This window comes from Maylandia zebra, linkage group LG3 (assembly GCF_041146795.1).
Source record: "Maylandia zebra isolate NMK-2024a linkage group LG3, Mzebra_GT3a, whole genome shotgun sequence".
Taxonomy (NCBI): Eukaryota; Metazoa; Chordata; class Actinopteri; order Cichliformes; family Cichlidae; genus Maylandia; species Maylandia zebra.
In genome coordinates this window covers 54,804,782-54,820,903 of record NC_135169.1, presented here as the reverse complement: position 1 = coordinate 54,820,903, position 16,122 = coordinate 54,804,782, and the positions used below count along the sequence as shown (strand labels likewise).

Sequence of the window (16,122 nt, the reverse complement as noted above, 5' to 3'; positions counted from 1 at the left end):
AGGTATGTATGATACTGAGGTGTTATTCTTAGATTAAAAAAAAAAATCTTGTTTCATTACAAACACTTTTGTTCAACTAGGAATTTTCTGAGGATGAGAGGGCATGAAGACACCATGGAGTGGCAGTTACAGACTATGCAACACAACAAGCGACAGGATTCCAGCAGTTGTGGAGTTTTACTGTTAAAGGTAACCCGTATTCAAATGATTCAGTTTCTTGTTAGCTAGAATTAAGACTTTAAGTGAATTTAAGTGAAGTGAAAGTTATTTCGGTCAACAACAACAAAGATGATCATTTTACATAGAAGTACTTAATCATACAGTAACTGAAAAAGGAATAGGCTGAAGCCTTGTGGCTTATAATTATCCTATCCTTTACCTAATTAAGACTTTACATTCTAATTATGATCAATCTCACAGTTTGCAGAACACTACCTTGATTTTGGAGAGGTCAGTGAGGTGTCAACCACTACAGAGCCAGTTGTGCTGGAGCGAATGCAGATAGCTTGCACCCTACTTGAAAATCGAGGTAAGTCCAGTAAAGTCCTTATCACGTTAGTGCGTACTTCCAATTTAAATAGTGCTTTTCAAAGAGCACAGTACAAATAGTGCTCTTCAAACACTTTCAGATAAGACCCTTCTCAAAGTCTAATTTAGACTAATTTTCCAGGAAGTATATTTGGAAAAAATGTACTATTATTTTTTAATTATTCAATAAATAATGTTTGATTAAAACCTAACTATGATTGTGTTTCAGGGAACGCTGAGGACTACTGCATTGTTTGCTCCATGTTAGATGCTAACGCTGACCGCAGCATGATTGAAATGGTAAAACAAAACAAAACAAAAGAAACACATAAGTCTTAGTATCATTACTTGCCAATCATAATTAAAATGTTGAGTAATAGTATTCACCAAACAGAATATGAGCCATTTATTTTTCCTTTCCAGGTGCAGTGTGAATCTTGCCAAAGATGGGCACATTTTGCATGTGAAAAATATAAAGAGAGCAACCAAGAATATAAATGCCAAAAATGTAGCCAGAGTCAGACAGAGACTGTGCAGAGACTGTAGAAGGACAGAGCAGCAGCAGAGCAGTCCAGATACACTGATGATCCTCTGTCAGATCCAGAGGGACACACAGGGATGATGCTGGACTCTACATTGTGTCTGACAGTGGAGCTGTTCTCAGAGCAGTTCACTCTGCAGCACTGACAGTCATCTGCACTTCTTCTCATTCCTCTGTCAGTCACTGCTGGATGAAGCTCTCCTCTCCACCTCCCAGTAACACGGCCCAGTCAGAGCATCTCTACACACAAGCTGCTGCTGCTTCAACCTCTCTGGATCATCAGGACACAGCTCCTCCTCTCTCAGCACACACACCGTCCTGTTTACCATCATCAGCTCCACCTGCAGAGAGAAGAAGGAAGAGCAGAGGAGATAAACGAGTGTTTCCAGAGACTCTTCATCAGCTGTCAGTCAGTGATGCAGCACATCCAGTATAAAGAGCAGCAGGGACTTCAGTGCTGGGACTGTACTAGGACTCATTGTTGCTTCACTTTTTCTAATCTTTGGATTTTTATTGAAGTTGATGAAGATGTTTTTCCCTCCTAGTTTGAGTTTGGACTTTCATTCATTAGAAGAACCTTGGTGTGTCCACTCTGAGCTCTGTAGGAACCCCAACAACAAGCCCAACAATCCAGATGGACGGTTCCAGCTGTTAACTGGAGGAATTCCATCCAAACATCTGCTCTCACTAAATTCTTCCTCACCTACAGACTGTGTTCTTCACTGCTTTAAACTTGGAAACGAATGCAGTCATTGGTCTGCGTGCTGCTTTGTTCAGAGAGCTGATTGGCTGTTGACAGTGTTTGATCAGAGCGTGTCAGCCGTTACCATGGTGACCATAAAGGTCAGAAACAGGAAGTGTTTGTGTCCAATCCTGAAGCCTGTCACCATTCTCCTCTCACAGCTTCACTGAGAAGCTGCAGCTTTACAGGAAACACTGGATCTTTGTTTCATACTGACTGTGTTTAGTACAATACTGCTGACAGCACCACCCACTCACTCCATCACTCTACTGACCTCAGAGTCTCCAGTCTGTAGTCTGGACTCTGCTGGAGATCAGACAGCTGCTTCACATCTGGATCCTTCAGGTTGTTAAGTTGTAGCTCCAGCTGTCTCAGATGGGAGGGGTTGGACTTCAGTGCTGCTGCCAGATAATCACAGCTGATCTCTGACAAACCACAGCTCCTCAATCTGTATAAAGAATGAAAGATGTAAGTTTATTAGACAAAGTGTGAGCTTGAAATCATTCAGTGTTTCATCATCTGTTCAGAGCTGAAGAAGGTTCAGAATGTAGAAGTTTAGAAAATGGAAACTCCAAACAGCTGAAGCCAACAGGAAGCAGCTTCAAACAGGAAACTGTGCAGAGTTTCAGACTATATGTCCTGATGCAGCCAGTTGGATTTTGGAGATTTGAATCTCTGTTCTGTGACTAAGTCCTTGAATCATTTCTTCCAGTTGGTCCAACAAGACACACTAAGTGTTGGACATGTGTTGTGGCTCCATTAGGGGAGCTTCTAAATGTGATGTGATGGCCCCTCTGGGTCTGTCAGGTCACAGGACTGAAGAGAGCTCAAACTGGGCACACAGTTGTTCCAGTCTGGACCAAAGACTCTATACTGGGACTGAGGGACTGCTTTGACTGCACCCACTGGGACTTTTTAAAGGCTCATGTTCTCACTTAGATCATCGATTTCTACTTACATTTCTTTCTGGGAAAAATGGGGATTACTTTGGAAACAGGAAGTATTTTCCCCAATAAGCAGCCCTGGATTAGTAAATCACTCCAACATGTTCTCAGGCAGAAGAAGCTGTCTTGTTATGAGGGAGAGAAGAAAAAGATTGAGGCACAGAAACTTGTTGAAAGAGAGATAAAGCAGCTAAAATCAGGTGTAAAAGTAAAGCAGAGGATGAGCTGAATAAAGGACACTCAAGGCTGGCTTGGAAAGGAATGAAGTCCATGGTGGGGATGCAGGACAAGGAGCAAAGATGAATGTGATGCTGAATCAGCAGAAGACTTGGACTCATTGGATTCCAGCTTTGATATCATTGATTTCAATGAAGAGCTTTGTGATTGTAGCAAAGGGCTGGTAGCTCTGAGAGTCCCACTGATGAGGTGTTTGTGTGGAAATCTCTTAGTGGGACCAAAGAGAGAAAAAGCCCGGGTCCTGATGCTGTGGAAGGGAAATGATTGAAGTGTGCTGTGAGGAACTGACTGGGAGATCTTCACACATTTTCCAGTCCTCCTTGGAACAACAGGAAGTTCCCAGCATATGGAAACAAAGGTTAAGTGTCCTATGGCACTCAGTGATGATGGTGCTGTGGCCCCACCACCTCCACCTCTTTGTAAAGGAACTAACTGTAATCTGAAGCTTCAAATGGAACTAAGACTTCCTCCACTAGGTGGCAGTGTCTGATGAGAAAGTGTTAGTGGAGCTGGCCTGGAGTCAGAAACAGGAAGATGCAGGATTTGGGCTGAAATGGGGAAAAGTGGTTCGCACTAGTGCCTTAAAGCAAGAAGGTTGTAGGTTGAAGCTTGTTGGCCTTTCTGTGGAGGTTGGATGTTCTCCCACAGTCCAATGAAATGCTGCTTAGGTTCATTGGTGCTTCTAAATTGGCTGTAGGTGTGGATGTGAGAGAGTGCTTCTCTGTCTCTCTCTGTTGGCCCTGTGATGGACTGCTCACCTGTGCAGGTGGACCACGCCTCTTGCCCTATGACAGCTAGGGCACAGGCTGCAGCCCTGTGAGCCTAAGCTGAATAAACAGTTAGCAAAAATGATCCATAGATGGCCTGAAATCCCCCAGTTAGCAGTTTGGTAGATAGCTATGACATGCTAATCCCATCCAGCAGCTGTATTCTACCTGTAAGCTGATCCCTGCTGAGCCAAAGCACTTTTTCATATACAAATTACAACCTTTAATAGAAACCTATTGGTCAGCATCTTATTAGCCTGCTGTTAGCTTCATTCCACAGAAAACTGAGAGAAACTAACAGAGTTGATAAAGAATAAAGAGAAATGTGCTGATTTAAAGCCTTTGAAGTGCTTCAGATGATCTCTGTCCACTTCTGTCCACTCATTCATTCATGTAAGCTTTCTAATGCAGCTTTGATCTTCACAGTCTGCTTCATGAAACTCATTCTAACCCTGAATGTCAGAGTGTTCCTCCTTCTCTTTCCCATCATTCATGCTGGCAGTGGAGGAGATTTGGATGTTGGACTGTGTTTTGGATGATGTGTGTATGTTTGTGTTGGACTGCTGTCTGTAAAGCAAACGCACATTTTGCTTTGGATTTCAGTGTCAGACAGACTTTAAGGTGGAATGAAGAGTTGGAGAGTTTCACAGTGAATTATCCAGTGGAGGATTTTTCTTCTTCTTTGAAGGTTTGAAATGTGAACATTGTTCTGCTGCAGTCAATGGACTAAACCAGAGAAGAAGAAAACAGACTTTACCATGAAGATCCTCAGTGTGGATCAGTATAATATCAGCCTGATGTCTGCAGTTTAGTGTCAGCACAACTTTCACATCATATTCATCTCAGCACAACTAAAACATGCTGACTGACCTCAGAGTTTCAAGTCCACATCCTGGACTCTCCAGGAAACCACACAGATGCTTCACTCCTGAATCCTGCAGGTTGTTGTTGTAGCTCAGGTCCAGCTCTCTCAGATGGGAGGGGTTGGACTTCAGTGCTGCTGCCAGATAATCACAGCTGATCTCTGACAAACCACAGAGACTCAATCTGTATAAAGAATGAAAGATGTAAGTTTATTAGACAAAGTGTGAGCTTGAAATCATTCAGTGTTTCATCATCTGTTCAGAGCTGAAGAAGGTTCAGAATGTAGAAGTTTAGAAAATGGAAACTCCAAACAGCTGACAGAGTTCATACGCCTTTGTCAGGGTCAAATTCAAGCAAGACCATGTGAAAATTAAAACACATCATCCTAGGTGAACTTAAACACCTTTGTTCCCCTTTTGTTAAGACATAGAAAAGTACACCACACAAAAATACTGCAAAAGGAAACGGTCGCCTTATATACATAGTGTATAAACTCAAAATGCACATTTCACTTCAAATTAAGATTAAGGCTTTGAACAGATCACATAGTTCAGTTCAACATATAAGACTTTAAGAATGCACAAGCATCTACTTAAAATCTATTTAATTTATCATCCATGATATTATTTTGTACAATTCCAATGTATTTTGTTCATCTCCCTTAAATAAACAGGCAGTCTTAAAGTATGAAATATTCATATACAAACACATATAAATGTGTGTACTGTCTCAGTGGCTGATAGTACCCCACAGGCCTCAGTGTGAGCTTGAAGACATTTATAATGTTTAAGTAGTTTAATGTGCAGGTGCTGACGATAAACACATTTTGAATGAAAGCCGGGGAACTTTGGTAGCACAGAAACAAGTGGCTATTCTTTGTGACTATATGGATCACTCACAATACCATTATTTCACACAAAGGCACCAAATTAATACTCAAAAAAGCTGCAGCAATACACACAAATATAAACAGTACTTGGTGACAACTTTGCTTTTAGCCTTTAACCCTTCTTGACTACTTTTGATGTGGCCTCTATATTTTACCTTTAAAAACAGTTCATCTTGCCAATCTGTTATTTTCTCATTTTGACCAACTGTATCAGCACAATTTATCTAAATTCAGACAAAATTTAAAATACAAGTAGAAAGTGATATTTTGACTGTAAAAACCACACACATGTTTAACGAATCATCTTCATAACTTGAAATGCAAATAGAGATTGTACACTTTTAAAAATACGCACACGTTTTGCAAACAACAAAGTTATATGGTACTATTTACCAAAAAATGCAGCCAAGGCTCAGACGTTTTTCATATAATCATTTCAAACTATTTACAGAACAATCAGGTGTCAAACAATAGTTTGTGTCACTCTAACACATATGAGAACAGCACAGGGATAAACCTGCAGGTCTGACAGCAGGTGTGTCACTCAGCGTTTACACTGCAATCTGCCTTTGTTGGCTTTAAGGCAGCAACTGTGACGATCACTAGTAGAACTGACACACAAAACAAAACAACAGCTACACACTAAATACACAAGACAACAAACTAACTTGAGACCAAACACGGTAAACGTCACAAATCTCTCACGTATCAAAACTCTCTCTCTCTTTCGCTCACTCGCTCTCTCTTGCCGGTCACTCCTAAAACTTCCCCCTTTTGCTAAACAACCAAATGTCATGTTTCCATATCATTTTTGATTGGTCGACATGGTACATTTTCCCACCTATAGGGCTTTGGAGCGTGATGTCACGGGAGATGGGCCATGCCCCCTTCCGCCATGACAGTAGGCCAGCCAAAGGATACCATTTCAGCTATGGATCGTACGTGTTGTGTTGTCGGTTGCAACGTTAGATCACACGATCGTGAAGGCAAGAAGCTGGATAACGGGCTCTCTTTTCATCGTTTTCCGTCCTGGAGGCAACGTGAGGGATCCCATGTATCCGATATTACTAAACAAAGACGTCAGGCTTGGATTGCAGCGGTGAGACGAGCAGATATCGAGTTCTCTGCAATCCCCAGCTTTTTGTTGGTTTGCTCACGGCATTTTCTTTCCGGTGAGTTCTAAATTAATTCATATCACTCTTGAAAGGCTTTTAGTGTTATTTTCAATGTGCTGAGGTCATAGATAATGAGATAAAACATGCTAATGTGTGATGCTGCAGAACCACATCATGTCGACTGAGTAGCTTATGATTTGGCATTATTGCAGGCAAACCAGCATATGAAATGGATGTAACAAATCCAGACTGGGCACCAACACTGCACATGGGGCATGACGACATACCTGTATCAGACTCGGACCGGCACTCAAGGCGTACGCAACGGAAGCGAAAAAGAGCACCCATCGGAGGTAAACAACCCCCCCCCCCCCTCTAAAAACATACTAAATTGCTATCACTGTACACTAATCCGCACATAACTTCCAGATGAATCACACACCTGTCATTGGAATATTGGTGTACATTTACCTTATGTCTAATTTTATCTTACAGGCTTTCGTTATGCAGCTGCAGAGTCTGAAGGTGTGCCCCGTGCAGAAGTGATTGATGAAGATCTGACAGAAGACCAACAGCAAAATCACAATGTCATGGAGGCAGTGGACAGCAGTTGTGTTGGACAAGTGGAGGTTGAGGTAGCAGCTGCAAATGTGGATATACTGAAGAAATGTAAACCTTTTAAAATGATGACAGATTACAAACTCTCAGCTGTGTCTGTAATCAAACCTCTGTAACTTTGCTTCCCTTCAGCAGCATCAGCTCATGTTCACATGTTGATTCATGGTTTGCTTCAGTTTTTGATGGACTGCAGAATATTTTGAAGGTTATCTGCTATAAAAAGCCAGAACAGGAAAATCTGCTTCATGTGTTTCTGTTTGATCCTCAGTGACTTTGACACAAAGGCCTCTGCTGTGATGATCACACCTCTGATCAAGTCTCACAGTGTCAGCTTTGTTTTTATACATATGGATATGTGCTGATAAATGATCAGAGTTATAATATTTCCCACTGTCTGCTGTGTGCCGTGACCTTTGACCTGCTAAAGACAGTCAGCTGTGGATTATTCATTGTTGTGTCTGATACTTAGAACTGTGAGGAAGAACACTACACAGTTAATCAGGGTCCCCTCTCTCTGAATCAGGAAAGGTGGGCAGGCCGCGTGTGGGCCGCGGGCCATACGTTGAGTCTCACTGTTTGAAATGTGAACATTGTTCTGCTGCAGTCAATGGACTAAACCAGAGAAGAAGAAAACAGACTTTACCATGAAGATCCTCAGTGTGGATCAGTATAATATCAGCCTGATGTCTGCAGTTTAGTGTCAGCACAACTTTCACATCATATTCATCACAGCACAACTAAAACATGCTGACTGACCTCAGAGTTTCAAGTCCACATCCTGGACTCTCCAGGAAACCACACAGATGCTTCACTCCTGAATCCTGCAGGTTGTTGTTGTAGCTCAGGTCCAGCTGTCTCAGATGGGAGGGGTTGGACTTCAGTGCTGCTGCCAGATAATCACAGCTGATCTCTGACAAACCACAGCTCCTCAATCTGTATGAAGAATGAAAGATGTAAGTTTATTAGACAAAGTGTGAGCTTGAAATCATTCAGTGTTTCATCATCTGTTCAGAGCTGAAGAAGGTTCAGAATGTAGAAGTTTAGAAAATGGAAACTCCAAACAGCTGACAGAGTTCATACGCCTTTGTCAGGGTCAAATTCAAGCAAGACCATGTGAAAATTAAAACACATCATCCTAGGTGAACTTAAACACCTTTGTTCCCCTTTTGTTAAGACATAGAAAAGTACACCACACAAAAATACTGCAAAAGGAAACGGTCGCCTTATATACATAGTGTATAAACTCAAAATGCACATTTCACTTCAAATTAAGATTAAGGCTTTGAACAGATCACATAGTTCAGTTCAACATATAAGACTTTAAGAATGCACAAGCATCTACTTAAAATCTATTTAATTTATCATCCATGATATTATTTTGTACAATTCCAATGTATTTTGTTCATCTCCCTTAAATAAACAGGCAGTCTTAAAGTATGAAATATTCATATACAAACACATATAAATGTGTGTACTGTCTCAGTGGCTGATAGTACCCCACAGGCCTCAGTGTGAGCTTGAAGACATTTATAATGTTTAAGTAGTTTAATATGCAGGTGCTGACGATAAACACATTTTGAATGAAAGCCGGGGAACTTTGGTAGCACAGAAACAAGTGGCTATTCTTTGTGACTATATGGATCACTCACAATACCATTATTTCACACAAAGGCACCAAATTAATACTCAAAAAAGCTGCAGCAATACACACAAATATAAACAGTACTTGGTGACAACTTTGCTTTTAGCCTTTAACCCTTCTTGACTACTTTTGATGTGGCCTCTATATTTTACCTTTAAAAACAGTTTATCTTGCCAATCTGTTATTTTCTCATTTTGACCAACTGTATCAGCACAATTTATCTAAATTCAGACAAAATTTAAAATACACGTAGAAAGTGATATTTTGACTGTAAAAACCACACACATGTTTAACGAATCATCTTCATAACTTGAAATGCAAATAGAGATTGTACATTTTTAAAAATACGCACACGTTTTGCAAACAACAAAGTTATATGGTACTATTTACCAAAAAATGCAGCCAAGGCTCAGACGTTTTTCATATAATCATTTCAAACTATTTACAGAACAATCAGGTGTCAAACAATAGTTTGTGTCACTCTAACACATATGAGAACAGCACAGGGATAAACCTGCAGGTCTGACAGCAGGTGTGTCACTCAGCGTTTACACTGCAATCTGCCTTTGTTGGCTTTAAGGCAGCAACTGTGACGATCACTAGTAGAACTGACACACAAAACAAAACAACAGCTACACACTAAATACACAAGACAACAAACTAACTTGAGACCAAACACGGTAAACGTCACAAATCTCTCACGTATCAAAACTCTCTCTCTCTTTCGCTCACTCGCTCTCTCTTGCCGGTCACTCCTAAAACTTCCCCCTTTTGCTAAACAACCAAATGTCATGTTTCCATATCATTTTTGATTGGTCGACATGGTACATTTTCCCACCTATAGGGCTTTGGAGCGTGATGTCACGGGAGATGGGCCATGCCCCCTTCCGCCATGACAGTAGGCCAGCCAAAGGATACCATTTCAGCTATGGATCGTACGTGTTGTGTTGTCGGTTGCAACGTTAGATCACACGATCGTGAAGGCAAGAAGCTGGATAACGGGCTCTCTTTTCATCATTTTCCATCCTGGAGGCAACGTGAGGGATCCCATGTATCCGATATTACTAAACAAAGACGTCAGGCTTGGATTGCAGCGGTGAGACGAGCGGATATCGAGTTCTCTGCAATCCCCAGCTTTTTGTTGGTTTGCTCACGGCATTTTCTTTCCGGTGAGTTCTAAATTAATTCATATCACTCTTGAAAGGCTTTTAGTGTTATTTTCAACGTGCTGAGGTCATAGATAATGAGATAAAACATGCTAATGTGTGATGCTGCAGAACCACATCATGTCGACTGAGTAGCTTATGATTTGGCATTATTGCAGGCAAACCACCATATGAAATGGATGTAACAAATCCAGACTGGGCACCAACACTGCACATGGGGCATGACGACATACCTGTATCAGACTCGGACCGGCACTCAAGGCGTACGCAACGGAAGCGAAAAAGAGCACCCATCGGAGGTAAACAACCCCCCCCCCTCTAAAAACATACTAAATTGCTATCACTGTACACTAATCCGCACATAACTTCCAGATGAATCACACACCTGTCATTGGAATATTGGTGTACATTTACCTTATGTCTAATTTTATCTTACAGGCTTTCGTTATGCAGCTGCAGAGTCTGAAGGTGTGCCCCGTGCAGAAGTGATTGATGAAGATCTGACAGAAGACCAACAGCAAAATCACAATGTCATGGAGGCAGTGGACAGCAGTTGTGTTGGACAAGTGGAGGTTGAGGTAGCAGCTGCAAATGTGGATATACTGAAGAAATGTAAACCTTTTAAAATGATGACAGATTACAAACTCTCAGCTGTGTCTGTAATCAAACCTCTGTAACTTTGCTTCCCTTCAGCAGCATCAGCTCATGTTCACATGTTGATTCATGGTTTGCTTCAGTTTTTGATGGACTGCAGAATATTTTGAAGGTTATCTGCTATAAAAAGCCAGAACAGGAAAATCTGCTTCATGTGTTTCTGTTTGATCCTCAGTGACTTTGACACAAAGGCCTCTGCTGTGATGATCACACCTCTGATCAAGTCTCACAGTGTCAGCTTTGTTTTTATACATATGGATATGTGCTGATAAATGATCAGAATTATAATATTTCCCACTGCCTGCTGTGTGCCGTGACCTTTGACCTGCTAAAGACAGTCAGCTGTGGATTATTCATTGTTGTGTCTGATACTTAGAACTGTGAGGAAGAACACTACACAGTTAATCAGGGTCCCCTCTCTCTGAATCAGGGAAGGTGGGCAGGCCGCGTGTGGGCCGCGGGCCATACGTTGAGTCTCACTGTTTGAAATGTGAACATTGTTCTGCTGCAGTCAATGGACTAAACCAGAGAAGAAGAAAACAGACTTTACCATGAAGATCCTCAGTGTGGATCAGTATAATATCAGCCTGATGTCTGCAGTTTAGTGTCAGCACAACTTTCACATCATATTCATCTCAGCACAACTAAAACATGCTGACTGACCCCAGAGTTTCAAGTCCACATCCTGGACTCTCCAGGAAACCACACAGATGCTTCACTCCTGAATCCTGCAGCTTGTTGTTGGAGCTCAGGTCCAGCTGTCTCAGATGGGAGGGGTTGGACTTCAGTGCTGCTGCCAGATAATCACAGCTGATCTCTGACAAACCACAGTCGATCAATCTGTATAAAGAATGAAAGATGTAAGTTTATTAGACAAAGTGTGAGCTTGAAATCATTCAGTGTTTCATCATCTGTTCAGAGCTGAAGAAGGTTCAGAATGTAGAAGTTTAGAAAATGGAAACTCCAAACAGCTGAAGCCAACAGGAAGCAGCTTCAAACAAACACAACAAGAGAAAAAACTCTGAATGTTTCACATTAAAGTCGTACATTTATCATAAAAACAGGACAAAGACTTGAAAAAGTCGTGTTTTTCCTTCCAGGAACCACAAGGCTTCACTTTTAAAGGTGAAGTGTGAAAGAAATGGACATATTTGAAGTCCAACACCTTTTTCCAGTCACATTATTAAAGCAGACAAACTACAAGCTCATTTTCATTCCAACAAGTCATCTTCTGACCTGGACTAACAACACTGGTCTCTATGTGCAGCTGGCTGTGAGACCAGTGCTCAGGGAGCGTCTACAAAGTGCAACACTGAAAGAACATCGCACACTAGCTGTGTCCCAAAACGTCGGCTGCATCCTTCGGAGGACCCGGTATTCGCGGCCTACGTGGGCCGGGTCCTTCAAAGATCGAAAAGGCTGGAAGTGCGAGGCTGTGAAATGGGACGGTCTAGCCTTCAGATTTGCGTCACCGCTGTGTCGGTGGAGTTTAATAAACTCGGCCGTCTGCTCCTTGCTATCTAAAATATAACAGGACACTGGCGTAAATTCTCGACCGTCTCACACTTCTGTTTAATCAGTTTCCTGTTTAACGTTTATTCAGCTGTGTGAAAATCCCGGAGGAACTTTGATCTCAGCCAAACCGATTTACTCCGGAACAAATAAAACACAGAAAAAAGGCAAACAATTACATTTTTAAGTTATCCGAGTGACTTATATATCATGTTTAACCTGAGTAGCGAAAGAGCGGGGTCTGAAAACGATGAAGCCGGGCGTCCGCTGCTCTCGCCGGCTGGAGTGACCATTGAACCCCCCGGCTTGCTAGCGAGCGGGTGGGGAACAGACGTCTCCGAAAACGTCGGCACACTTTTGCAAATATGCGATGTCTTGATAAACCAAGCAGATATTTGAAGTTTACACAGCTACTTTCTCGCCTGAAAATATGTTAAAAGTTTATTTTGTGACCCAGAAAGATTAATAAGAGTAATTTGAAAACTTAGTAGCTGCCGCCATTGTTGGCAGCTGAAATTTGGCTGGGCCGCACTATGAATTCTGGGATATGGTGGGCCACGAAGGACACACCCGACGAATCCTTCAAATTCGGGGAAATGAAGGACGCATTTGTGCATTTGCATGCGCAAAAGAAGACTTCACACACAACGCGCTCTGTTTAGACCCAGAGAAAAGAATATTGTTTGACAGATGACCCTTAATATGAAGACTTCGGACTTTACGTTTCCCAATTTTTGCTTTAAGTTATTTTGTTATTTACATAATAATGTAAATAACCTAATAATGATCCTTATTGCTGTTTTAGAGGAGCGGTGCTTCAAAGGATAGCTGCAGATTTCTGTCAGAATCTGCAGATTATACAGTACAAATAAAATGTTCACGTTTCTCCAACGTTGTCTTCCCAACAGTTTCACTGACATCTACACGGGATGGCCAGGAAGCGTTCGCGATGTCTTATCGGGCGCTGATAATTGGCGTCTGTCTTGTGTTGGTGACGTAAAAGACGGATTTAATGCGACATGACCGTTCAAACAGCAGTCGCTTTCTAAAACATCGGATATGTATCGGATTCAGTACCACATACGAAAGTGACCCAGGTCGGATTTGAAAATATCGGATTCGCGACGTTCACACTGTCATAGCATGATCGGATATGGGTCGCATAGGGTCAAAAAAGTCAGATTTATAAAGGTCAGAAAAATCGGATTTGATGCGCTTTCGCCTGCAGTGTGAACGTAGCCTTACTCTCAAATCCTCCCTAATAACAAGAACATAATTACACTTTAGCCACAAGAGGGCAGCAGCATTAATACAAGTCACATGTATATAAAGGTACAGTGATTATATTACAGTGATTTTGACAAAAACAAAACAGAGGTTCATGGCAGTGTGTTTTTCATAACATACCAACCAAATTAAATAATAAAAACTTTATAACTTACAGAGCTTTTTTAGAGGCTTTGACCACTGGCAGCAGCCTCAGAAGAGCCTCCTCTGAAGCAAAGTATTTCTTCAGGTCAAACACATCCAGATCTTTTTCTGATGACAGTAAGATGAAGACCAGAGCTGACCACTGAGCAGGAGACAGTTTATCTGTGGAGAGACTTCCTGATCTCAGGGACTGTTGGATCTCCTCCACTAGAGAACGATCATTCAGTTCATTCAGACAGTGAAACAGATTGATGCTTTTCTCTGCAGACAGATTCTCACTGAGCTTCTTCTTGATGTACTGAACTGCTTCTTGATTGCTCTTTGAGCTACTTCCTGTTTGTGTCATCAGGCCTTGCAAACGAGTTTGATTAGTCTTCAGACCCAAGAGAAAACGAAGGAACAAGTCCAGGTGTCCATTGGGGCTCTGTAAGGCCTTGTCCACAGCACACTGGTAGAAGTATTTCTTTGAAGATTTTCTTGTTTGAAACACCTTCCAAGTTGTTTCTTGCTCTTCCAGCAGATTGAGTCCAGAGTTGATGAAGGTCAGGTGGACATGAAGAGCAGCCAGAAACTCCTGAACACTGAGATGAACAAAGCAGAACACCTTGTCCTGGTACAGTTGGTTCTCCTCTTTAAAGATCTGTGTGAACACTCCTGAGTACACTGAGGCTGCTCTGATATCGATGCCACACTCTGTCAGGTCTGGTTCATAGAAGATCAGGTTTCCTTTCTGCAGCTGATCAAAAGCCAGTTTTCCCAGTGACTCAATCATCTTCCTGCTCTCTGGACTCCAGTGTGGATCTGTCTCAGCTCCTCCATCATATTTGATCCTCTTGACTTTGGCCTGAACCACCAGGAAGTGGATGTACATCTCAGTCAGGGTCTTGGGCAGCTCTCCTCCCTCTCTGGTTTCCAGCACATCCTCCAGAACTGTAGCAGTGATCCAGCAGAAGACTGGGATGTGACACATGATGTGGAGGCTTCGAGCTTTCTTGATGTGGGAGATGATCCTGCTGGCCTGCTCCTCATCTCTGAATCTCTTCCTGAAGTACTCCTCCTTCTGTGGGTCAGTGAACCCTCTGACCTCTGTCACCATGTCGACACACTGAGGAGGGATCTGATTGGCTGCTGCAGGTCGTGTTGTTATCCAAAGGCGAGCAGAAGGGAGCAGGTTCCCTCTGATGAGGTTTGTCAGCAGCTCATCCAATGAGGTGGACTTTCTTGTTTCAGTCAGGATTTTAGTTTTGTTGAAGTCCAAATTAAGTCGACACTCATCCAGACCATCAAGTATGAACACAACCTGGAAGTCTTCAAGCCTGCAGATTCCTGATTCGTTAGTTTGATTAAAGAAGTGATGAACAAGCTCCACCAAGCTGAACTTTTCCTCTTTCAGCACATTCAGCTCTCTGAAAGTGAATGGAAATATGAACTGGATGTCCTGGTTGGCTTTGTCTTCAGCCCAGTCCAGGCTGTATTTCTGTGTTAAGACTGTTTTCCCAATGCCAGCCACTCCCTTTGTCAGCACTGTTCTGATTGGTTCGTCTCTTCCTGGTGAGGCTTTAAAGATGTCTTCTTGTCTGATTGTTGTTTCTGGTCTGTCTGGTTTCCTGGATGCTGTTTCAATCTGTCTGACCTCATGTTCCTCATTGACCTCTGCAGTTCCTCCCTCTGTGATGTAGAGCTCTGTGTAGATCTGATTCAGGAGGGTTGGGCTTCCTGCTTTAGCGATGCCCTCAAACACACACTGGAACTTCTTCTTCAGTTGGGCTTTAAGTTCTCGTTTACAGAGTGGAGCAAATATTTCTGAAGGTAAGAAATTCAGAAAAAAATATTATATAATAAATATCATAGCCTTTCAGTACCCTGAAAGGATGAATGTCTATTGGTCCATGTCTTGAGCTATTAGGAAAGATCAATATTCAGTCTTTAGAGAAATTCTCTTACTGCTCTGCAGATGGTCAGCCATCTCATGCTGCTTAAGTCTCCTCAAGAAGTGGAGTGTGATCTTCAGAAATGCTTCTCTGCAGCTCTTTCTTTCATCTTCATCCTCACCTTCAAACATCTCCTCATCCTCCATCTGGCTCTTTAAAGTTTCTGGGTGATCTGGACTCAGAAGCTTCTGGATCTTCTTCAGCTCGTTCTTCACAAACATGGTGATGTTGTCCTCCAGCCGCTGGAAAAGAAGACTATATGAATTACCCAGTGGTAAATGGACTGGTTCTTATATAGCTCTCTTTGATACTCTGTGCACACAAAGCATTTTATGCAACATGCCTCATTCAACCAAGCACATTGTTCTATGCTTAAATACTTTCTTTCACACTCTGATGGATGCATCAGAGGGCAGCTTGGGTTTAGTACGTTACCCAGTACATTTGCCAGCCAGGGTTTGATTCACAAACCTTCTGACTAGTAGCTGACCTGCTCCCCTCCTGAGCTACAGTCACCCCAATCTGACTGAAATCATGGAGC

At 42.2% G+C, this 16,122-nt stretch overlaps 1 protein-coding gene across 2 annotated transcripts in view; it reads right to left on the bottom strand.

Moving 5' to 3' along the window:
• The window catches only part of LOC143416816 (protein NLRC3-like), a 250,861-nt gene extending 235,007 nt beyond the window's left edge, over positions 1-15,854 (bottom strand). Inside the window, exons 1-4 of one of the 2 annotated variants that reach the window (XM_076882444.1) lie at positions 15,595-15,854; positions 13,662-15,453; positions 11,371-11,547; positions 4,630-4,806 (exon numbers count right to left, since the gene is read on the bottom strand). In XM_076882444.1, coding sequence (XP_076738559.1) covers positions 4,630-4,806; positions 11,371-11,547; positions 13,662-15,453; positions 15,595-15,802 — 2,354 coding nt within the window. In that variant the 5' untranslated portion in view covers positions 15,803-15,854. The remainder of the gene's footprint in view (positions 1-4,629; positions 4,807-11,370; positions 11,548-13,661; positions 15,454-15,594) is intronic. The other variant, XM_076882445.1, reaches the window with a different exon arrangement.
• Positions 15,855-16,122: the final 268 nt, after the last annotated feature.